The sequence below is a fragment of the Manihot esculenta genome, chromosome 8 (assembly GCF_001659605.2).
Source record: "Manihot esculenta cultivar AM560-2 chromosome 8, M.esculenta_v8, whole genome shotgun sequence".
Lineage (NCBI taxonomy): Eukaryota > Viridiplantae > Streptophyta > Magnoliopsida > Malpighiales > Euphorbiaceae > Manihot > Manihot esculenta.
The window spans coordinates 33,374,082-33,400,628 of record NC_035168.2 but is presented as its reverse complement, the minus strand read 5'-3'; the positions used below and the strand labels follow the sequence as shown (position 1 = coordinate 33,400,628).

The 26,547-nt window shown below is 30.0% G+C and overlaps 2 protein-coding genes across 2 annotated transcripts; one reads left to right on the top strand and one right to left on the bottom strand.

Annotated features, from left to right (window-relative positions):
* Window positions 1–2,719: 2,719 nt before the first annotated feature.
* Window positions 2,720–9,008, bottom strand: LOC110620411. The gene is made up of 4 exons (XM_021764132.2): window positions 7,632–9,008; window positions 4,882–5,453; window positions 4,564–4,783; window positions 2,720–4,220 (listed from the first exon to the last, which is right to left on the bottom strand). The coding sequence occupies exons 1-4, from the start codon at window positions 8,862–8,864 to the stop codon at window positions 2,871–2,873; spliced, it is 3,375 nt and encodes a 1,124-aa protein (XP_021619824.1). The 5' UTR covers window positions 8,865–9,008; the 3' UTR covers window positions 2,720–2,870.
* Window positions 9,009–23,212: 14,204 nt separating this feature from the next.
* Window positions 23,213–25,838, top strand: LOC110620618 (indole-3-acetic acid-amido synthetase GH3.17). Its single transcript, XM_021764420.2, has 4 exons — window positions 23,213–23,766; window positions 23,861–23,962; window positions 24,075–24,940; window positions 25,097–25,838. The coding sequence occupies exons 1-4, from the start codon at window positions 23,477–23,479 to the stop codon at window positions 25,678–25,680; spliced, it is 1,842 nt and encodes a 613-aa protein (XP_021620112.1). The 5' UTR covers window positions 23,213–23,476; the 3' UTR covers window positions 25,681–25,838.
* Window positions 25,839–26,547: the final 709 nt, after the last annotated feature.

Genomic DNA, 26,547 nt, shown 5'->3' with positions numbered 1-26,547 from the left:
ACTCCAGAACCAACTCAATAACGGGTGCTTTCTCTCTTAGACTCCATCTCTCTCTCTTAGACTCTCTCTCCGCATACTCTCCAGAATTTTCTCTTTCTCAATAATTATTTATTTATTTTCTCTTAATGCTCAATAGTTATTTATTTATTTTCTCTTAGTATTAATGCATCTCTAAAGTAATTCTAAATCTAATTTGTGCGTCGGAGGGTTTCTATCGGGACATTCCCGGTAGACTTCTAATCGTCCTCTCATATTTTATAGGTCCCTTTCCTCAAAATCGAGTATGGAGGGACCTATACAAAATCTCTAAGTCATCCACCTCTCATCAAACTAATCATGGAGCAATAATCAACCCATTGAATCGAACCACTGTCTGCATCTGAAAACCCATCGAATCTTAGTTCATCACCTGTATTTATATACCTATAAGTTAGTAAAAATTAGAAAGGTACAAAAATAAAAATAAAACTTTATAAATTAAAACATATAATATTTCATTTTATTTAATATTATAGATATGAATTAGAGTTTTTAATTTATGAAAAATATGCACATAATTTATAATATTGAGTATAAATATTTAATAAAATATTTTAATGCATAATATTTATAATTTATTTTTTATATATATTAAAAATATATTTTTTATTAATCTTTTAATTATATTTATTTTAAAAAATTAAATTTTATTAAATATTAAAAAAAATTTAAATAAAATTTTTAAAAATAAAAAAAATTAAATAGAATTATAATAATTTATTTATATATTATTATAAAATAAAAAAAAGTGGATAATAATTTTAAAACGACTAAAAACGAATGGTCAACAAAAATTATAAAATGATAAAAATATAAATATGTAAATATAAAAGGAAGAAAACATTAGTATTGCAAAAAATATCACTCTTTAAATATAAAAATTATAAATATATTTTTTATTTAAAAATTTTAATTTAATTAAATAATTTAGTAGTGTTTTATTTAAGCTAAAATGGTTAAAAATTGTATTAATATTAACAATAATCATTAAGAAGCTATATTGACATTTAATTATAATAAATTAAATTTTTTTATAATATAAAATAACATTAAAAAACTAACTAAAATAAAAAAATCGTAGTTGAAAAATCAATTAAAATTATTATTTTTAGTGACGTATATTTGAAGGTGTCGCTAATAATAAAATTTGCAACGATATAATTATTGTAAACGATTTTATTTCATTAGTAACGTATTTTTTTCATTATTATAATAAAAGTCTAAAACTTTCAAGGATACATTATATCCTAAAATTTTTAATGATAAAATTTTCTACTATTAAATAAAATTTATTGGTCACTATAATACATCATTCAAATTTTTAGCATTACTTATAACCTAAGATTTTTAACGATAAAATAAACTAAAAATTGTTTAAAATTATATTAGTATTTAACAAAAATGATAAAGAAGTTATATTTACATTTAATTCTATTAAGTTAAATTTTTATTATAATCTAAAATAATGTTATAATGAGTATATAATTATAAATAATTATGTCAAATTTCATAATTATTATAATTTCAAATAAGAGTAATGGTATGGAAGCCAATTAATAACATAAAAGTTTATATTAAAAATAATATTTTTCACAATCATATTAATTCAAATTAAAAAATATTTAAATATTTTGTTTTTATATATTAAAATTTTAAAATAATAACATGCACCAGAATTTCTATTTTTAAATGAAAATGGATTATTAATAATTATTTAGAATTCATGCAAAAAAATTTTTAACTTGACCAGAGAAATACTATGAACAAATTATTTTTTCAAATTATTGTCAAACACTCTCCAGTATAATAATTAATAATTATTTATAATTTTTATTTATTTTATTTTTTTATATAAATTAAAAAGATAACTTGTTTTATTAATTTTTTAATTATATTTCTATTAAAAAATATTAAATATTATTTTTTAAATAAAATAAAATTAAATACGAGTATAATATTTAATTTTTTAACTTTAAAATTAAAAAAAATAAAAAAATATTAGATGAATGAGATAGTTAAAAAGATGTTAATAATTCATATACCCTTCCATCTTATAATTTTTATTCATTTTATATTTTTAAATATATTTAAAAATATAATTTCTTTTATTAATTTTTAATTATATCTATTTTAAATATATTATAATTTTATTAAAATATTATTTTGAAAAATATTTTGAAAATAAAATTATAATAATCGATGTTATTATAGTTAAAAAAAAAAAGAAAATAAAACAATAATTTTAAAATAATAAAAAAGAAAAATACACAAAAAAACATATGAGACAAGTAATAAATGCCCTCCAACTAATCCAACTAATGAAATGAGCAATGCATTTAATCCATTGCAGCTTTTGAGAAAGGGTAATTTAACGAGATTGATTTTGGTCAATAAATGTACTAATAAGCAAGTTCCAGGTTTGAAAATTTGCATCCAGAGTTACTAGATGATCTTTAAAATATTATCTAAATAATTATACATTTAAGAAAAATATTTTTATAAACAAATTAGGAAGGAATGCTGAAAACAGACCTTAATGTTATTTTCCCTGCCTCTAGCACTGTCTATTAAATTAAAGAGAAGGAAAAAAAATAAGCAGAAAAATCAGGTTCAATGCGGAGCATGTACTATAAGTTGAAGTGCAAGAGCAGCTGTAGAAGGTGAGAAAGCGCACAGTACGTGCAAACAATGAAGTTAAGCACAAAATAGAATTAAGAGCAACTTGGAACCTGAAATGTAACAAATCTCACTTGAAAATTTGCCAGAAACATACTCCAAAAGAGGATGCCTAGTTCTAGAGGTGGCAACAGTATTGTACAGTTTGTATTTGTCTAAATATACTTCATTCCCGAGATATATTGCTGTCTAGAGATTATAGTCTGGGCTACCGTATAAATAATTCCTAATATCCCCAATATCTTAATCTTAATCACATCTGATATTATGATGGATGGGAGATTAAGGGGCACCGTTATCAGTGGCGTCCAGTCTGTCTGCTTTGTATAACTCCACACGAACCTGTTGAACAGGATATGACTAGGGAACGTTAGAATGAGAAGAGCTAGATTCTTTACTGCAAAGAACCAATCAGGACCCCCAATCTCCAGGCCCCACCCAGTATTCCCATGCCACACATCTTCCCAAATGCTGTATAGGGCCGTCAATACCAAATAGGCTGATATAGCCACTGCAACAGGGAAGTACCTCTGTTTGTCCCCAAAACCAGCCACAAAATCAGAGTCCTGGTTCAGAAGCAGCAAAATTGGAGCAAGAAAGAATATTGCTTGATTTGATCCTCCAGTCAGATTGACATTCAGGATCAGGCATATAGCAAAGCACATTATTGTAGCAACGTTACCAACTGCAGGCATCCAGGCACCCTCTGCTGCCATTCTCTTGATTGTGAAGGTTGGCACAGTTGAAGCCCTGCGTTGCTGCATGAACCTCATTCGTGGAGCAAAACTAGCAGAACTGCTTTGACTGGATTGGCTATGTCTAATTCCACCCCTTTCAAGAGACTTTTCCCGCATAAGTGAGGCAAGTTCAAACTTAATCTCCAGTGCTATAAGCATAAAGATTGCTGCATATAAACCAAGAAGAGAGGTCCTTGCCCCCTCAACCGCCAGTAGAGTTGTAAGCTTCCTATCTTCTTCTACCATGTCTGCAACTCGACCATCTTCAAGGATGCTTTTGATTCTAACCTGACCTTCCAACAGGTATGTCACAGGAAAGAGAGCTACAAGTAAAGCAAATACCCATGGGAGCAGCTTTGTGCTTGAAGCAGATGGAAAATGGGTGAATACAACAAACACACAGGTGCAGACCATGGTTACAACAATGAGGGCATGCAGAACAGCAGCTTGCAGGAAGTACTCGGCTGATATATATATTCCAAGAGCAATTCCAACTGCGATGGAGTAAAATGCTCTTAGCTCTACCACATACTTTATGGGTATGATAGATGTCAGAGCTGCTAAGGTGAGTAGAATTGCTGTGATAAGCAGCCAAGATGGCCAAGTAGGTTTTGATGCCATGAAGCCATAGATGGAGATGTCATCAGATGACTGACGAGCTGCTTTGATTATGTCAGAATGATAAGTCCACGCTAATGGTATTGGTGGCTGCATTAAAATAAATAATGCACCTGTTGCCACCACTAGCACTAGGCATCTCTTTGCAGACTGCATAAGGAAGAAAGGAACCAATCAGTAATTCAAAAACATTCATTTTGAATTAACTGAAAACATAAAATTAGAAAAATATTAGGTTATATTAGCTATCCTATAAATAAAAATGAAAACAGCTGGATAAGAAAAAAGAACAAGGGCCTTCTATTACATGCTTCTACTTCTACTCATTATCATCCATGCCATCCCATAAAATTTTTTTTTCCTCCAGAAAATAACCTGGTTTAACCTAACTTCCAAAAATTATATTGGTTAATTTAGTTTCCTTAGTAAACAAGTACAACAAAATAAACTAAAAATAAAAAAGGAAAAAGAGGAACTTGAAAGGAAACCAGACCAGGACATGAGAGAAGTGCAGAACAACAATTGGCACACAAGCCAATCCAGTCAAGACAATACAAAAGCCCAAAAGTAAACCATCTGAGGGAGGCCTTCCATTCCACCATTGGAGAGCTTCAAAAATAGTTTCGCGGCAAAACCAAACTGACACAGCAACCACACCAGCATGTACACAACCTTGCCATGGTTTCATCCTTGACACTGTTCGTGACTTATCCCTGCAAAGAAAAACATTAGAAGATCAAATATGCACAAAGAAACATGAATAAGTAGGTTCAGAAAAATAAATGTCTCAATTCATAAAACATGTACACACTTGTAAAGCAGTAATGGGGGAGTAACGGCCAGTAATAGCACAGCTGAAACCCATACAACAGATTTTGACGAAATAAACAGCATGGCCAACTTCGAAGAATAAAGGCATGTCAAAATCCAAACTGCTTTGGGTCCAATCCGATGATCCACAGATAGTCTTCTCGCTAAAGCCAAACCCACAAAAGTTGTCATAATTACCATATAGCTTGGGTACATCACATCGTCCTCCAATCCATAGAAGTATATGCCCGAGTAATTAAAAAAACGATTCTCAATATGGCATAACAGCAATGCATGGCTGACCAAACCAACCTCAACCAAGAAATGAAGTTTTGATGGAAGAACAGCTAAACCAGGAATAGCCATGGCTAGGATGACACTTGCAACTATGAGTTTGCAAAAGGACTTCAAGGACATGCCTGCCAACCAAATATTCAAATCCCAGAAATTATGCAGAACAAACCATATGACCATCAAGCTCCCAAGTGCTACAAAAGCAAAGTATGATGCCAAGCTCTTCTTTGTGAAAAAGCGAGCTAAATAAAAGCCAGCGACTGAAGGCAGTGGAAGGAACTGCAAAATAGAGGACAAATGAAATAATATTTACTGAATACTTAAAATATAATTTATTTTTCTCTCATGAGCTTAGAGAGAAATCAATTAAGACATTGGACAAGATGTATATATTATTTCAACCTCTTGACATTCAAAATAATATCATTTTTCTATTGAGACTAGTAAGAATTAACCAAGAAACATTAGGATCTTAATGAACAAGACAAAATCAAAAATAATTTTAGTACAAGGCAATGCAAAATCCAAAGGGCACTGCTTATAAAATAGAAACCAAAATTATTAAATGGAAAAGAAACATGGAAGAGTTTGTAAAAAACAACCCTAAATATGAGCATGATAAACTATAAATAAGATATACTCACATCATTAAAAAATAAAAATAAAAACAAACACAAAAGTAGAGAAAAACAAAATTAATAACAGATCCTACATGTACAATTACTGTGTCAGTATTTATACATGCAATGTAGAACCAATAGTTATTGAAGGGATTTGGGGGAAGAGACAAAAATTTTCTTATGACATAAAACCTTGACAACTGGACTCCATGATGTAAAACCTTGCTTGACACAAGTTTGAGAAAGCAGGGGTAATTTACACAGACGATGCACCAACTTATGATATATATAACAGTAAGGTACATAGACTTCATTTTGCAACATAAAACCCCCTCAACTTCTATTTAAGTAACATAGCACCCAATTTTCAGCTACAAAAGCAGGTTTCTAGGTTACTTTGCTAATGTGGAACTTATTAAATTAAAAATCCATACATTTTCTTTCTCATGTATAATATTTAATTAATTTTCTAAATTTCTTTTAAAAAAAATCAATCAAATAATTTGTTTATTTTTTGTTTACAATATTAAAAAACTAATTAAATATTAGAGATGATAGAGAAAATATATGTATTTTTAATTTAACAACTGTCATGTCAGCAAAGTAACCGTTTGTGTAAATTACCCAGAAAGAAACTTCCTTTCTTATGGCCTCCCCATCGTGCAACCAGCTTGTGGTCATTATATGGAACATGGAAAAGAAAACACCTATTTCTGTAATAGCAACATCAACTGGTGAATTTCCTTTGAACTTTTAAATTAAATTGCCTAGCTCATCTAGTCAAGGACAGGCAATACATGTCTAAAGATTCTTTTTCTCATTAAAGTCATAAATATATCCTTTCAACAGCTATGACGTAGTCTCAAAGCCATAATTTCCTTATCCTTCAATCACAGACTTTTCAACAGCACTTCTTCATAGCAATTCTAAGACTGCAACTCTAGCCTGAAGCTGAAATTGCTCCAAAAATTCAATTTCATGTAATACGCTCATAAATCTGAATACCTTGATTTTCAATGAGAACTTAAGATCATCCCATGTTTTAATCATTATGCCAATTATTTCCTGAACAAACATCTAAGCACAAGTGTTTTTAGCATCAAGGATTCCCCATTCTCAAGAATGCTGCTGAATGCCAAAACAAAAGCCAACATATCTTTCAATACCAGAGTCTCCTTTACTTATGGCAGTCAATGTAACAAACACCTTTTCTAGCAGTCAAAAAATGAGAACACCCTCTTTGTGAGCTCAAGGGGCTGTTTCTTTATTTCTATCCTACAAGTTAAACTTCCTGGCTTTAGTAGAACCAAAATTAAGTGATGCCTTTATTTCTTCAATCTACTCATCATAGAAAACCAACACAGCTATATCTCCCGATGAAAATATTAAAAATACATGTCCAGTAGATATGTATTTTTGTTGGCTACAGTAATAATAACCTTATAGGACAATACATTAAGCATCTAAACTAATATAGAATACCAAATGAACCCAAACAGAAATAAATATTTGAATCCTAAAAATAGATTTCAAAATTGTGAAATCCTCTCTCTGGTTTTCTTATGATATGAGCTGAAGTAGGGTACTTTCAGTTTCATTCATATGCATTTATACAGGATTTCAATGATGAACTTCAGTGGACTTGTTCCCTAATTATACAATCAAACTACAATGTGAACAACTATGAGCAGCTTTGAGATATAACCCACATACACGTTTAAACATCCCAAGACTGAGGCAATCACATAATAATATTTCATCTATAGCTCATGGTTGTAAACATAGACAAATAAAGAGGAAAAAAAAACGGAGTCAGTATTAGGGAGAAAGTCCATACCAACATGGGAAATCCCACAACGATTGCTCCAGCAGCACTGACCATTACAGTCAAAGCAGTAAAAGCTACAGAGCTGAACGCATCAGAAATCATACCCAGAGCATAAGCACCAGCTCCAGCAGCCCCTCCAAGCATAGTCAGGGTCACAAGGACATAATTAAGTGGCGGAGGAACCTGAATATACCGCCCAAATGAATGGAAAACTACTCTAACCTCCAAACATAGCACAACCACAACCAAAGCAATAGCACCATTTACAACGCGTATACTATGCATCTGATGCGCATGCTTAGTAACCCACCAAAGCGCGCCCCTAGTAGACGCATAAAGTTGGAACAAGAAAGGGATGAAGAACAGAAGAAACAAATCACAAACAGAAGCAGCCGAAGAAAATATTACGGAATAGTGAGACGCAATATGAAACATCAAAGGAAAGAATAGCAAGTTCAAAGTATGAAAACAACTCTCGAGAGGAGAGAGGATAAAATTATCATCGGGAACCTCTCCCCCATGATATTTCGCTTCCTGTTTGGATTTGAAGGAAGAAACTCGAGGAATTGCAAAAAGCCAATAGAAAATGCAATTGAAGGCCATGAGATAGTAAGAAGCGTTATTCATCCCAACGGCGGAGATGGTGGCCCAGGTGAACATGGCGGAAGCGATGAAAGGGACGCAGGCGAACAAAAGGCGCTCGAGAGCGAGAACGATAGTAGGGTTTTCCAGTTGGATCCACTTGAACTGGAGGGAGGCCCATACCCCGATTAGAAAATTGGCGAAGGCGCAAAGTAAAGCAGCGAGGAAGCCGAGAGGGACAGAATAGAATGTGGTGATTAGGGAGGAGCTGAAGAAGAAGGCAATCTGAGCTGCGATTAGAGAGAACCAGACTCCAAAAAATGCTCCAGATTTGAGGTTGAGGGAATCAAGGATGTAAGCGACCATGAGGCCAAGGGTTAGGGTAGCCACCACGGGGGCGCCACCGAGGTCGAGAAGGAAGGCAGCACAGGGGACGAGAGCGATGGCAATTCTGGTGTTGTGAGCAAAGGAAGAAGGCAAGAAACGAGATCTAGAAGGAGCGGAGGAGGAAGAAGAAGGGGAACGGAAGTGGCTATTAGGGCTAGGATTTGAGTCAGGGGAGTAAGCGCGGCCATTGTTGAGGGAGGAGAAAGCAGGGGCACTTGCGGAGGATGCTATGTAAGGTCGAAACGGTCGAGCTTGAAGCTCCGGCGGTATCATCTTCGCCGGATTAGATTGTGAGAGACAGTTACTGGAGGTTACAGTGGTCTGATCGCGGGGAAAGAGCGTGACCAAAAGAGGGAGAAATCTCCGAATTGGGAATCAAGGCTGTTTTGGTCATCTGCGGGTTTTGGAGGTAGGTGACGTGTTTGGATAAATGGAGATCGTTAGATCATCGATTAAGTGGCAGAAACCCTTTTTGCCCTTTTGAGATAAATTTATTCTTGTTTTCACTATGCACTAAATAAGCTTATTTAAGTTTTTTACCAAACAAGTGCATAACCGTACATCAAAGACAATTAGATTATAACATATTAAAATATTTTTTTAATAATAAAATACCATTTTAATATTTTTAGATATTATTTTTAATTAAAATAATATTAAAATTATATTATATTGGTTTGAAATCTTTTTTATTATTATATTTATTTTTAATTTATTTTAATTAAAAATAATATTTAAAATTATTAATATTTTAATATATAAAATTTATTTGGCCTCCTTATTAAAATTAATAATAGAAAAATAAATAGATTTTATATCATATAAGTGAAATTTGAAATATATAAATTAAATATAACATAAAAATAAAAAGTAAACCCTAATAAAATAACTATCAAGTATTTTTTAATATTTAATAATTATATTCACTTTATTTTTATGATAATTTATTATATTTAATTTTGAGCAGTATTTAATTTTAATAAAAATATTTATCAAATAAATTCAATTTAATTTTTTATTATTTTTATTTTTAAAAATTTTAATTATTTTAATTTAATTTTTATTAAAAAAATTATTATATTATTTTTAATAATATAAAAATATCAAACCGTAATTAAAATTAAAATATTTTAATTGAATTTTAAAATATTAAAAATAAAATATAAAATATATAAATTCTATTAAAAAATATAATCGATTAAATTAAATTAAATTAAATCGAATCAGATCAATTTGATTTAAATCAGTTTTAAATTAAAATTAATTCGATTTAATTTTTATTTACATTAAAATTTTAATTTTTAATTTATTCAGTTCGATTCAATTTTAAATCAAACCGATTAAATACATATCCTAAATGATACTCGGTTGTTGAAACCATATGGTTTTTCCCTTTTTCATCTACCAAATTCGATATTGCATCACGGCCCACACACTCACTCCCCCAATTTAAATGTTTTGTACACTCTTTTTTTCCCTTCATTCACTATTTATCTACCTCTTAAGCTTTATTGTGACATTACATCCTCTAACTTAATCGAATATAATGGTAAAGTGAGAAAGTGTTGTTGAAAAATTTATCATTGCAATAATAAGTAGTACTGAGCAGTATTCGGTTCAAATCAAAAAAATTAATTGAACTGAATTAATTTCAAAATTTAATTCAGTTTTTTATTTAATTTTATTCGATTTTTAATTTTAAAAATTTCGATTATTTCGGTTCGGTTTAGTTTTGATTAGAAAAAAAATTAAAAAAACCGAACTGAATCGATTAGTGATAATAATATGTTATTTTTAATAATATAGAGAAATTAAATTATATTAAAATTAAAATATTTTAATTAAATTTTAAAATATTAAAAATAAAGTGTAAAAAATAAAAAAATTATTAAAAATCAAAACTAATCAAACCGAATCAAATCGAACTGAATCAGACCGGTTCAATTCGATTTGATTTCTGATCAAAATCGATTCGATTCGATTTTCATAAATACTAAAATTTTAATTTTCGATTTATTCAGTTCGATTCGATTTTAAATCGAACCGACTGAATAGTCACCCCTAATAATAAGCATTCCCCAATTTGCCTTAAACCTTCATTTGAAGAGAATTGCTCTTCAGCCTTCTATCTACTTATGCTTTGAGATAATTTTGAGTTTGTTTAGCTAATCCATAGTATTAAAAACAATTCAACAATGGATACGTTTCTCTTAAGCCTTCAACCAATTCAAACTTGAAGAAAGGCCAAGCCCACATGCTACTTTGCCAAGGTTCACAATAAAGAGGATCCGGCCTCACTAAGTTTAAATAGTGGGATTCAAGATGGACTGAGAAAGAGAGAGAGGACTGAAAATGTCCAAACTCTATAAGGGCTTCAGACCAAAATCAATAGGTTAGTGAAATATTATTATTTGTCTCTTAAAATTTAAATTCAATTATAAAATTATCATCCACTTATAAATTTAAATATATAAAATTTAAATTTTATTAACTTTAAATAATAAAATCATTATTTACTTTTTAAAATTTAAGTTCAATTATACACTTGTAAAAGATTAGATATTATATATTTATAATTAAAATTTGTAAATGTTAAATTTTATTAAAATTCAATAAATTATTATTATAAGTAATTTAATTCTCCTAAATTTATAACTAATTAGGTTAAAAATTAATTTCACTTGTATATATTATAAATATTTTTTATCTTAAAATAATATTATAATAAACAATTTATTATAAATGTTAAATAAATTAATTTTATAATTATTAAATATTAGATATAACAAGATAAAATGTACAAAGCTACAGTAATTATTAATTGTAGCTATAACTATAATAATTTATGGTAATTATTAAATATCATATATAATAAAATAAAGGAAAAATTATTTTTTAATTTCTAAGGTATAGTTTAATTAACGAATTCGTCCTCTATTTTTACAATCCAACTCTTTCGTATTTAAGATTTAATTCCGTCAAATTAAAGTTCATTTCATAAAAAATGTCGTTAGCGACAGGAAAAATTACTGAAGTATCATTTCTCAATATTTTAGTTTCTAAAATTTAATTCATACAAATTTATAAGTTTTTTTCTCAAAAAATTAAAGTAAAAAATACGTTTTTATCCCTAAAATATTACATAATTAACAGATTTATCTTTCTATTTTTTGAATTTAATATTTTAATTTCTAAAGTGTAATTTCATTCTGAAAATCTCAAATTCAATCTCCATAAATAAATAAAAATTTCAATAAATTTAAGATTTAAATTTAGCAAAAATAATAAAATTAAAATATATAAAATTTAAAATAATAAAAATTTAAATATATAAAATTTAAATTATTAAAAATAAAAAGTTAAAATTCAATAGAAATTAATTTTATGATGTCGTTCGCTGTTATCACTGCTCGCCATTTAAAAAATTTATTAAAATGTTCCTGACATTTTAAAAAATCTACTAGTTAGTTTTTCTGTTAATTTTAGTAGTTAAATATTATAAAAAAAAAATTTAAATACCCTTAATATGGAGAGATTAAATAGTAAATTTTTTAATAATTTAAGAGACCAATTAATAATTTTTTCTAAACTATAAAAATTAAAAAATAAAATATTTAGTAATAAAATTAATAAAAAAACTAATATTTTTTAAAATGTCAGAGATATTTTAATATATTTTTAAAATTAAAAAATTAAATAGCAAATTTTTTTATATTATATAAACTAAATAATAAATTTTTATTTTATTATTGATAAAAATAATTTTAAAATTATATTTATTATCTTTCTGTTGATCAAATTAAAATTATTTACTTAGCATAAATTTTAATAGAAATTTTTGACAAGAAGATCTTAAATTTTTACAAAATTAGACCTCAACGTGTTTGAATTCTAAAAATAAGGGACAAATTCATTAATTATACTATAAAATTAAAAAATAATTTTTTCTATTTTATATAAAAAAATCATGAACACAATCACTTTTCAAAATAATTTTTTAAAAAATAAATAAAGATGATAAACTAAAATTTGTTAATAATCTTCACTAATTTAATAATTAGACCATAATATTATGGATGAATTGAAATCTTGAAATTTCAAATTGATATAAAAATTCCACCAACGTACTTCCACCTGGAAATTTTTTTAATCACTTTTGCGATCTTTAAGTTTGTACGTAATCTTTCAATCGGTTTCAAAATGGGTGGAATCATGGAAGTACAACCTTAAGTTTTTTCTAAAACAATAATTTTAAGTTGGAGTTAAAGATTATCTTATTTAGAAAAATTAATTTCTTTTATTAATTTTATTAATAAAAAGCACGAAATTAATGTTTTTAATAAAATTTTTATGTTTATGATATAGTTATTATAAACTTTATTTTAAATTATAATATAAATTTTAATTATAAGGACTAAGAATTTTATATTTATATAACTCTAAATCGTAAAACTAATCTAAATTAAATTTTGAATAAAATATAATTTAAATTTAAATAAAATATCAACCTCACCAATTAATTTTAAATTTTAAAAATTACAATAATTTTGATAGTTTATCAAATTTGGATTAATTTATTATTATCATACTTAATTAAGGACAAAATAATTGAATTTACAATAAAAAGAATTACGCCATTTCACTCAAAATAAAACTTTTATATTTACCTTAATAAATATTAATTTACCACTTAAAAATTAATTAAAAATAATTTTTAATTAAAATAAATTATATTTTAATTTTTAAAATTTTATAAAAACATATAGTTTAATTTAAATATTTATAAATTTAATTATAAAATTTTATTTTATAATAAAATAATCTCTTTAATTATAATTTATTTCTATATTTTTATAAATTAATTTCTAAATATTATAATTATTTAAATATTAATTTTACGTGTTTATTAAATTTATTATCTTAAAATAAATTAATAAAATAAAAATTTTAGTACAATATCCATTTAAATTCAAATTCAAATAGTAAATTCAAATTCAAATAGTTTTTTTAGTCCAATTTTCCCTTCTCAATGATTTCTTTTATTAATAGGATAAAAAAGAGCTATCCCATTTTTTATCTTATTCTTATTTTATTATTTTTTATATATAAAATATTAAAATTAAAAAATTAATTTATAAATATAAGAATTTATTAGTAATTATATTATTTAGAAATTAATCTATAAAAATATATGGATTTATTTTAATTAAAAATATAAAATTTAAATTTTAAAAATTATTTTATTAATTAAAAAAATTTAATGCACTAAATTTAAAAATACAAATATTAAAATATAACTTTTATTTGTAATTTTTTAATAATATTTATCAGTATTAGGATAAAATTCTCATTTTGCTAACCGCGTAAAAATACATGACTATTTTTATTATAAATTAAAGTATATAACTCTACTTAGAAAATATACTAAATTAAATGATAGTTTTTCTTTTAGTTTTATATTTATATATACCCTTAATAAAAATTAAAATTTTCAAACTTTATTTCGGTTACGAGTCTAAAAAAGTTTTCTGTACACCTAATTTTTTTTATAACTTATAATCTTAAATATTTTTAAAAAAATTTCGACACATCTAATTCTCTCTCCTAATCGTTACTGATATGCTTATTTTGTATTTTAAATTATTTTTATTTTATATTATTTTTTTTATAATAATTTATCATAATCAATTAAGAATATACATTTTTATTTTTTAACCAATTAATAAAAAAAAATTAATATTTATATTATTTTATATTTTAATTTGAATATTTAAATTTTAAATAAATCGACAAAATGTTTGTGTTTGAGTATAACTTTTGTCAATTTTTAAAATCAAAATTAAAGATAAGTAATTTAATTGTTAAATATATCTTTAATTTAATTGTTAAATATACACTTTATATTTTTAACAGTAATAAATTTTATTTTATAATAATAATTATAAATATTTTATAACAGATATATTATTTAATTTAAAATAATAGTATATATAAAATAATTAAAAAGAATATATCTATTATAAAATTTTTATAATTATTAATACAAAATAAAATCTATATACCATTACAGTTATATTATTATTATTTTTAAAATTAAATATATAGTTAATTATGAGTTAATATTATTTTTATATATGAAATTAATTTATATTTTAAAAATAATAAAATATTACATTTAATCTCCTATTTAAATTTATATATTTTAACTTTTGAAAATCGGTTAAAATTATACTCAAATATAAGTGTTGGACTAATTTATCTAAAATTTAAATGTTTAGATTAAAATATAAAATTATGTAAATATTTAGTTTTTTTAATCATTTAATTATTAATTTATAATTAAAAAATAATAACAATAATACATGTAATATGCGAATTAGACTATTAAATTTAAAAATTTACACATTGACTACAATTACACCAAAATGTAAAAATTAGGCTAATTTAACTAAAATTAAAAAAATTAAATTAAAATACAAATACACACAAACGTTCAGTCTTTTGGCCTTAATTTTTAGTTATAAATTCGCTCCGGCTATGTACAAATCATGTTTCCACCGCTACACTCATAACATATTTCCTGAAGATAATGTTGATATTTTAAATGTGATAAAGAGTAATATTGACATCTTAGAATCTATGGTTCTAATATTAGTTAAAAAAATAAATAGAAATATTGATTATATACATATGCGTCAAAGATTATATATATATTAAGCATTATCCCAAACACAATATAAATATATATTGAGCTGAAAATAAATCACATATTATTGAGATGTTACGGTATATATATATATAGAGTGTAGTAAGTTATTTATATATTCCGCAATACTTTAAATTTCTTTTTTATTTATTAAAAACATATGAATTTATTATTATTTATTGTCATTTTAAATAATAAAATAATATATATATATAAAATAAAAATATCATTATTATATATTTAAAATCTTAATATTTGTAATAGTGGTTGGATCTTCTTCTAGAATTAAAAAGAAAATAAAATGTCAAAAGATAAATAAATATTGTAAAATGAAAATATATAGCAAATTTAAATATTATAATTTTTTTTAAAAAAAATTAGTCGAATTCCAACATAGCTAGACTTTTCTTAAATCAACAACACTCAATAAAATATAAATTCTATTTAAATCAACTTGTGAAAGTTATTAATTTTAAAAATAGAACCGCATCAATTAATCTAATTAAAACTCAATCTCTTTTAAATTTCAAATCACAAAATCACTATTTAATTAATGGTTAAAAATTAAACTAAACCGCAATAATTAAATAAAAAAAGCTAAAATTCACCAATTTAAATATTGAGGCTTTTGCTATAAATTATTGAATTCAATAGTAGGATTTTAATTTAAATAAGGAACTGGCTAAGAATTTTAGATGATTGTGGATTGATTGAATTGAAAAAAATAAGATTTGTATTAAAAAGGATTTTATTTTATTTTTATTTTTTTATAATATCAAGGGCTCTACAGGAAAAAAATAATGATGCTATGGTTTCAGGATGAGTTCGAAACTAGAGTAAACTTATACTTTTGTATGATTGAGATCTAAAATGGGTTCAGGATTAATTGTTTTTTTATGAGTTTAGTCTTTGTTTTTTCATTCTCTCTTTTTATTTCTATCTCTTTTTGTCTTTTTCAAGCGTTCTTTCTCTGTCCTACACTCTTACTCATCTGCTATCTTCAAACGGGCAGTCTATTCACGAGTACGAGGTATTAATTCTCATCAGACGACTATTTAATTCTTCTTGGCTCTTTTTGGATACAATCCCTATTATTGCAGGCTTTGTTCTTATGCGATCATTGGTAATTGGTCAGATTCATCTGCCCTAAACACCTTTGAACTTTATTCGGCCCATGGGCTCAGAGCTCAGTCAGTCTGAGCCTCGTCTTATGCAACGCGCTATGGGCTTGTATCGGATTGTTCCATGCCTTTTTTTTTATTTGGGCTGTAGCAGACTTGGTGGTTAGAGGCTTATTAATCATCAAGTGCTTCTTTATTCCCTTACCAATTATTCCATAATTAGTGAGGGAGTAAATTTCGAGACTTCCATTACTTTTACTCTGCTCAAGGAAGGGATTTCGATAGGTGTCGTTTCTTTCTTCTTTTCTAATTTTGAATTTTGTTTTTCTCCCGTTGCACTCGTTCTCCCATCACCTCTGCTATTCCATTCTCCTTTCTTTTGTTATCTCGATTCTCCATTTAGAGGTATGTTATTGCTCCTCTTATGGTTTCTATTGAAATGCCAGCGGTGGAAGATCTAGCTTCTTCTGTCACTCGTCTTCTTTACTTTAACGTCTTTCCTACAGCCTAATAGACACCAAAATCTTTAAGATTAGGGCTCCTCTGAGTATGAGAGAATAATCCTTTCTGACCCGTCATCCAGAGATTTAATAGACATCCAATAGGAGCGTAATTTGGTATTTTTCCTCAAGCAACACGAGTTTGGATTAAATTTCCTCTTTACCCCATTTTTTATTGAGGTTTTCTAGCATTTTAGGATATATCTCCGAATGCTAACACTGAACTCCATTCTATTCATGGGTTTCGCTCCTTCCATCGACTTATTTTCTACCTTTTTTTATCTGGTTATGTCTATCCATGGGTTTTATTATTTTAGTCTCTAAGCTGGGTTGTCCTTTTTTAACGGCTATAAAGATTCAATTAAGGGTTGAGTAGAGCATTTTGCTATCGTCGAGCTAAAAGAGAGTTCAGGGGTCGAGTGGGACATCAACCTATCTTGGAGGGATATACCTCAAGGCTGCAACAAGCTCCGTAGGTTAAATCTTATAGATAAGATCTACCTTCTCCGATTGACCTTATGGGTAAAAAATATGATATCGAGAACTGCTTGCTCATGTACTCCCTGAAGGATTATCATCAAGTCGATACTTTGGAGTTTTTCTCTTGCATTTTCTCTTTTGCTATATTGAGTTCTAACTAAATCTTCATTTCTTTTTCAGTTTCTACTGTAGCAATGGATAAGATTAAATTTCCTAAGAATTTTACCTTGTCCCGAGCGAATCTTAAAGAGACTCTATTAGCCTTTCAGGCTAACAAGTCTGTTGTCGACTTCACTTGGGAAGTCTTCTTCCATGCTGCGACCCCAACATCATCCATCCGACCTGCTACTCATAGCCTCACACCTCACTAGCTTTGGTGTTGGTTCCAGGAGGCTCTCATTCTCCTGCCTCTAGGATGTCAACTCCTTCTAAGATGTCGGCTTCTTTTAAGACACCTGCTGCCCCCAAGATGGTCCCTAAGGATCCCATCATTGTCAGTGAATCGAGAGAGGGTAGCTCGAAGGAAGGCACTGAATCTCCAGAGTGCTTCTCCTCTTCAAGCTGTTGGGGACATCGTTATCGAGGGTCGTCCTACTAAACGAGCTAGGACCTTTACACGAGCTAGGACCTTTACGTCTACTGGGGCCGACCCTCTCCCGTCTGCTGATAAGGGGAAGATGGTTATGGAAAATATGTCTTCTGCCCCTAATAAAGATGTGTTGAATTTTGTTGAGGTCAGTGTTGATTCTACGCCGGCCTCTATAGCTAAGATGCTATGTATTAGAGTATTCGGTGGAGTTGCCAAATGTCTCTAACCCCTGATTCCTTGGAGTTGTCTGTAACTTGGCTTGCTCCACTAAGCAACAATCCGCCTGTAGTTCGCCCACCTTAGAGACTCTTAGGGACGATTTGAGAGAACTACTCCTTATGGTAATTTAATTGCCTTTCCTCCCTATATTCCAGGTTTATGATTTGTAGACATTGTTCTTATTTGTGACAATCCGTAGGTACATTTATGGAGATTGATGCTCGAAATCAATCCATCCAAAGCTCTATGGACCGTCGTGTCGAGTAGGTGCGATGAGATGAGAACTTGGCTGCCACGACGGTATGTCGTGAGCATATTATAAATTTCAAAGGGCAAGTTGTAGACCTCATCAGGCAGCTTAAAGAGTTAAAGGGAGGTGTAGACCTCATCAGGTAGCATATCATAAATTTATTTATTTTATAAATCGAGTTCGAACTTATAAATACAACTCGAGTCGAGTTCGAACTTTTAAATTTATTTTCTAATCGAGTCTGAACTTATTAAATCTCAGCTCGGCTCGATTTGAATACAGCCCTATATCTTATTTATAGATATTATCAATAAATTCTATCATATTACATCATATAAAATTGTAAATATTATTTATGATTAAAATTTTTTCTATTAAAATTTTTTCTGTTACAACTACTGATGTTGAAAATATTTAGTGTAAGCAATTAATTATTTAATATTTCAATCTATCTCATAAATATATTCTCGACTATTTAAATTTGTGAAATACAACAAAATATTATGGACTTACACAAATATTTAAATTTTTAAGCGATTTACATATAGTATATAAAAAATTAGTAAAAATTAAATAATAATTAATGAATCACACGGGAAGAAAAAATATTCTCACTCTTGATTGGCTTCTCCCCTTCACACATAAGATTGTAATTTACTTCATCAGTGCTTAATTTTGTGGCTCCCCACCACATATATTGTAAACTAGAATAAAAATAATAAAAAAAAAAACTCCAAATTAACAGTCGTTTGTTTCTCGGGGATGGCAGAGTTTTGAAGTTGAAGCATGTGCGTGGCCTCCCTATTCTTGAGAGCTCATGTGCTGCTTTTGGGCTCTATCAAAATCAAAAGAACGTGCTCACCAGTTTACCACCTTTTTTTCTATTTGCTTAATCATATGGCCACAGAATTAAAACACCAATTTTCAACTGAATGTCTTCACTTATTTCGTGGGTTTTAAGAAACCAAAGCCTTGTGATGTCACATGCAATGACTGTATATTAATAATAATATCTCTATTTAACAAAAATGAAACTGATTTGTCTTTAATTGAGCTTTTCTTCAATATGCATTGTTTCTCTCTGATGCCACCAATGCTCTCCCACTCTCTTTTCAAACATCTATAAGAACAGCATGTTGGTGGACCTCAGCTATATATAATTCCTCACATGCGTTGTTCTCAGGCAAACGGGGCTGGCTTTTGTTTTTTAAAAGAAAAGATGATAATCAGTCTCAGCTTAATATTCTTTCATTGACTGGCCTCACAGGAGAAACTATGCAAGACCATGAATCGATCACCGGCCTGACAATTAATAGCTGATGGTTATTGTGATAAAATATCATGCATTCTCATGTGAACTTTCTTTTATATATTTTGTAATGTTAATGTGACATCCATAATTCCCCAAGTTGGCTATTTTATATTGAGGCCTTGTTGGTCTCGGATCTGGTGAATTTCGTCAAAGTCTCGGTGCTTGGGACATTGACAGTGAACTTGTGTCAAACAACTTGTGACCAAGATTGAAAAGCTATGTTAATATGTTAGCTTCTCTTGGCTTTCGGCATATGGTAAGGGAAAGTTAACTTTTTTTTTTGGGGGTTTGGTCATAAATCAATCGTAGACCCAGAATTTTGGTTTTTAGTTCTTGATGAGCAGAAACGAAGGAAGAATATATAGTGTAAGTTTTGTTTGGCGTTGTTTAAATTTGTATTGCTCCTCTTCCTCTGCCCATTTCTAGGGCACTTTGTCCCCTCCATGAGACACCTAGTTTGTCTTTTTCTTCCAACATGGAGACCTTGAGACCAAATCTAGCAAATCCCGATATACATGTCCTAATATATTTCGCCAATTATTATTTTACTATTTTCCTCATCTTCAATGATCTAATACACAACAATGAGTTTATAAATTCTAATAACGTAATGCCATGCACACAGCTTTTTAAGCAGCTACTTCAATATACTATTAGACTACAAGACTATATGTGCTTGTTTCAAGCTTCAGTAAAATCAGCGGAGAAGTTGCATTGCCTTTTGTGCATTCAAGTATAAGATCTTTTAGCTGTTTGTGCTTGCATTTATTTTCCTTTTTCAATAGTAACAAATTGTCATTTTTATGCAACTTCTGAACTAAGGGGCAAAATTTAAAAAAAAAAAAGAATAAAAAAAATTAGTGTTAGTATAAATATTAATTTTTCGGTTACCGATTATCCCTTATTCTTTTCAAATCACATAATCGGACTGTATTGCTTTCCGTTGGACTTGAGTTTACGGTGGACTCGATCTGCCCCGCACATTCGGATTAGAGTTTGAAATGTTGGGTCGGTCTGCTTAAGGAGAGTTTGATGGGTTTTGGACCAGTATTTTCTTCTTGACCCGACCCCAGCCTCGTCCCAAGTCACTTACTAATTCATCCTAATATTTTAATTTTTTTATAATATTTAATTATTAAATTAATAAAAAATTAATTAGTAAATTTTTTAAAACTTTAAAGTTTTTTGAGGTTAGAGAAAGACTTTTGGCTTTTCTTGGAAGAAAAAGAATCCTGGAAGGATGAGACTAAGCTAGCTGTAGAGCATATGGCAATGTGTGGCATGCTTAATTTACTGAAAATGCATGGTTACCACAACTACTACTAGTCATCTTGTTCACAAATTTCTCAGTCAGCTGGGTGGTGGGTCAGATATACATGCACGCACTTTCTTGACTTGTAGCTAGCTCTAGCCAAGAAGAAAATTTGAATCAAACATGGGTGTTTTGGATTGATATGAGCTTCCTATTTTTAGATTTCTATTAACAATTTTTGGGTTCCATTGGTCGGCTTCCAATCATAATTTTGTTGATACCATGAAGTAGGGTCCTTGAAATGACACATGATATGATTCACAGCCCATGTCACATTCTTTCATATTCTCTTGCTATTAGTTCAAGTCAATCCAAGATTTAATTTTCCATTTTCTGGGACTGTAATTTAATTAATTTTATAGCTTGATTAATTGCAAGTCAATCAAAAAGCTCGGAAAACGCCACTCTTCTTCCTTAATCTGGTAGTTTAGGCGTATGCAACCCGTGAACTAGAAAAATACAGAGAAATCTGAAATGGGAGAGTACGTAAACCATTTGACCACCTTTTTCAAGGTTAGCTAAACTTATACACATAGTATTCCTTTTGAAAGTCACTTAATTTGCATGATTAGCAGACTTCAATGCCCTGCTGTATTACAGGAACATAATTAGATAATATGCATGTGAGATTAGGTTTGAAGGGCCGGTTCCGGGCCATTTCCTATTCATCGAGTCGATTTGATATGATATAATTTACAGATTGAATTAAATCGACCTGATTTTTTAGATTTTAATACAGTTTTAATTTTTTACAATTTTGATAAGTGGTAAAAATTATGATTTTTTTTGGATTTTGACTCTTATTTAATTCAAATGCTAAACAGTCATAAGTTTATATTTGTAGATAAACAATATTTTTTACAAATAAAAAAATGTATATATATTTAATTATTTGATGATTAACTTGTCTACATATTTATTAAATGATTTATTTTAAAAATTTAAAATCGAACCGAATTATCAATTTAAACCATTGATCTCGATTTTGATTAAAAAAGAGAATCCATAATTAACTCCAACAATAGATTTTGGTCCGATTCAAAAACTGAAATCAGTTGATGGCTCTGGTACCGGGTTTACTGGTCTGGTTGAACACGTCTATGTGAGATAGTTTGGTAAAAAAAAAATTAGTTATATTGGGCTTGAAAAGATCTCATTTTCTCATAGCCATAATCTTATATGTGGGTCTCAGACTCAGCAGCATATATGGTGGTGGAAACTTCCCATATCCACCACTGCAGACAATCTCCAATCACTTGTCGATCACCATAGAATTCATAATCATAATGGTAGAGTCCAAGCCAATTTTTTAGCCAAAAATGAGACAACAAAGGCCTAATTAAGGTCATGTGATGTATAATCTACTGAGTTTTCATGCACATCTCCATGTGTAGTGCTGCCTAAAACCTCTTCTAATAAAAAGCAAAATATGGACTAATTCTATAATAGAAATATGGATGGAGGCCCCTCCTGTTTAAATTTTGTTTTCTGTTACTGTCAAAGTAGATACAAAGCAAGCTTCTCCTCCGATTACTTGATCGAATGGTATCCTTTCTCCCTTAATCAGAGGTGATATAAATCACTTTTAAAATTTGGGAAAAAACGTTTTGTACTCCGAACGAGTTTGCCTGACATAAATCTAGATTAATCGAACCAATAGATTTTAGATACGGAATATGTACATCCATCTCTTTCCTGGTTACTCTACAAGGATTTAATGCCTGCCCATGTTAATTATTGCTTGAATGATTTCCTTCTTTTAATTGCACATTACATCTGCCTAATCTTATGTATTATATTAGGAGAGCATTTATGATTCAATACTTAATTATTTTTTGACTAAGGCTTATCTTTAGCTAGTGATTGGGTTTGAAAATCGACAAAAGCAAGTTTATTCTTATAAAAATTTCTGTAATAGCCTGATTAGAAAAAGAAAAATAAATATATAAATAAATAAATAAATAAAATAGGTACTTGTAGCTTGCAGGTCATTTTGACCAATTAGAGCAGCATCTAATCACAGCTTACCAGACAAGGCCACGTGTGTAGGACCTCCGTAGCCTCTACTTCCTTTACATTTCCTTCTCCTTTTTGTGTATTTTTGAATATATATATCATTTCCCAGAATCCCCTCCAGAACCTGTTATTTAATCTTTTGCCTCCTCCCCTGTTACTGCAGCTACCCAGAAACAAATTCCAGTTGCTTTTTTGCCTGGGCGTGAGAGTATCAGGATTCAGGAGAGCCCTTTCACCTGTTGCTTGTATCATCTGCCAGGATCACAGGATAAGCCACCACAGTTTTTAGGTGAATCCTTATTGAATTTGAAGGCTCATATGACATGTTGTTGAGCTCTTGTTCATAATTTTTCAGTACTAGCCTTCCAAATTATTCAGAGATGTTGCCAAGCTATGATCCAAATGACAATGAAGCAGGCTTGCAGCTTTTGGAAGACCTGACAACAAATGCAAGTCAAATACAACAGCAGGTGTTAGAGGAGATACTAACAAAAAATGCAAATACAGAATATCTTAAGGGCTTCCTCCATGGCCTTTCTGATAAGGAGAACTTCAAGAAGAAAGTACCCATTGTAAATTATGAAGATATCAGGCCTTTCATCGAGCGAATTGCCAATGGAGAGCCTTCCACTGTCATTTCATCCCAGCCAATCACTGAGCTCCTCACAAGGCATAACACTTTTATTTTGTTCATCTTTTTTCCCAGTGTTGTTTCCATGAATTTCGTCAATTTTTTTCTTATCGAGTTTATTATTTTGATGCAGCTCCGGCACTTCAGGAGGACTGCCGAAAATGATGCCTTCAACTGCTGAAGATTTGGACAGGAAGACATTATTCTACAACCTCCTTGTGCCTATAATGAATAAGTAAGACAATCCTCTCCAATCCCATTCTCATAAAGTTTACTGTTTCTTGAACCATTAATGTAACAGGAAAAAGGGGGCAACTGTACTGAAAGAAAATACAACTTTTTCTCAGATATATGGATGGCTTGGACCAGGGAAAAGGAATGTACCTTTTGTTTATCAAACCTGAAATCAGCACCCCTTGTGGCTTGATGGCTAGACCTGTTTTAACCAGCTATTACAAGAGCAGCAACTTCAGAAACCGGCCATTCAACCGGTACAACGTTTATACAAGCCCTGATGAGACAATATTGTGTCCTGACAGCAAGCAGAGTATGTACTGCCAATTACTTTGTGGATTATTGCAGCGTGATGATGTCTTAAGGGTCGGTGCAATTTTTGCATCAGCTTTCTTGCGGGCTATCAAATTCTTGGAGGATTACTGGAGAGAATTATGCTCCAATATAAGAACAGGTTGCATCAGTGACTGGATTAATGACCCTGATTGCAGAAACGCTGTTTCATCAATCTTGAAAAGCCCGAATTCAGAATTGGCTGATTTGATTGAGTATGAATGTAGTAACAAATCATGGGAAGGGATAATTAAAAAGCTTTGGCCTAGAACAAAGTACATTGAAGTCATTGTTACAGGTTCCATGGCCCAATACATAACAACTCTTGAATTTTACAGTGGTGGGCTCCCTTTAGTTTCAACCATGTATGCTTCTTCTGAATGTTACTTTGGGATCAACTTCAAGCCACTGAGCACACCTTCTGATGTCTGTTACACCCTCCTCCCAAATATGGCTTACTTTGAATTTCTACCTGTTGAGAGAGAAAATGGAGACGTGATACAGGATTTACAATACAATGGCGTTTCTGATCAGAATTGCATACACAAGGAAGATGAGCTGAAGAAGAAGAAACACATGGAAACTGTGGATCTTGTAGATGTCAAGCTAGGCCACTACTACGAGCTTGTGGTCACTACTTTTACAGGTAAGTTTTTACAATCTATGAGAGAAGAGTGATGCCCCAAATTTTTGTAATCTGCTTGCAATATTCCCACACCCCACAAGCAATTATTTTCTGAATAATCTGATAACTGTGCAGAGACTCACACTTCAGCAATATTTTGTTTTCATTTGTTTTCAGGGCTATACAGATACAGAGTCGGAGACATTCTTATGGTGACAGGCTTCAATATGAATGCCCCTCAATTCAGATTTGTTCACCGGAGAAATGTGGTATTAAGCATTGATACTGACAAAACCAATGAAGAAGACCTATTAAAGGCAGTGACACAAGCAAAGATTCTGCTCGAACCACTTGGTTTCCTTCTCACCGAGTACACCAGCTTTGCAGACACTTCCTCAATCCCAGGTCACTACGTACTATTCTGGGAACTCAAAGCGAGAGGAAATAATGAACCAGGGGAGCTTGATCATATAATAATGGAGCAATGCTGCTCCAAAGTAGAAGAATCGCTGGATTCTGTTTACAGGAGGTGCAGGAAGAAGGACAAGTCAATTGGACCCCTGGAGATAAGGGTGGTGAAACATGGAACATTTGATGCGCTCATGGATTTCTGTCTCTCTCAGGGATCCTCTGTTAATCAATACAAGACACCAAGGTGCATCAAATCCGAGGCAGCTCTAAATATTTTGGATTCAAGGGTGGTGGGAAATTTTTTCAGCAAGAAAACTCCTTTCTGGGAGCCATTCAGAATGCAAAACTAAGTAAACAATGTTTTTATTTTCTGGGAATACCTTTATCCTGTTCTGATACTGATGCTAATTGCTATGGATCTCCTCTGCATTTTGATTAACTCTAGTCTTGTCCTGAAATTTTTCCTTTCTGTGTATCCTGAATCTTTATCCAAACTAGATTATTTAGAGGAATCTGTCTGTCTCTACTTTTCAAACTAAGAATTACTTGTTCATTTCCAAAAGTTGATAAGTAAAATTTTCAACTAATGCATGGAAAATTATGGCAAATAAATATAAAAGAATGGCGTGCCGACACACATGAGCAAAGTGATGTAACTTTGATGAGTTGAATAGAAAAACGTGAAGCTTAACTGAAAGCTGTGGTCATGTAGGAAAAAGGTGACATTTTTTTTCACCTATTAAATTCAGATGAGATGGAGATTTGCAGTATCACTTTCAAACACTATCGTTATCCACCAGTCTGCATTGAACAAAAATCCAAAATAAACCCAACTGGTAGAAAATGAAGAATCAATAGACATCCATGGAAGTGAACCCAATCAAATGATAACATTGTTTAAGAATAATACATTATTATTTAGACAAGGAAAATTAGAAATACAAGCAGAGTTGTCCAGAGATGAAGGCAAAGGCTAAAATGAGGCCACGAGTGCTGAAAAGTTAGGCGGAGATCCATGAACCATGGACATGGCAGAGGAGGGGACAGCGAGAGCAACCCAAGGAGACAAATAAAACTGTACAAACAATAGAGAGAAATTTGTACGTAGGCTGGCCTTTCAGCTTTGTCTCTTGCATTTATAGGGAACATGTGGCCTTAACCACCACTAGCTCTACCAAGCACATCACTGAGCTTCTCATCATCCTACACATTCATTA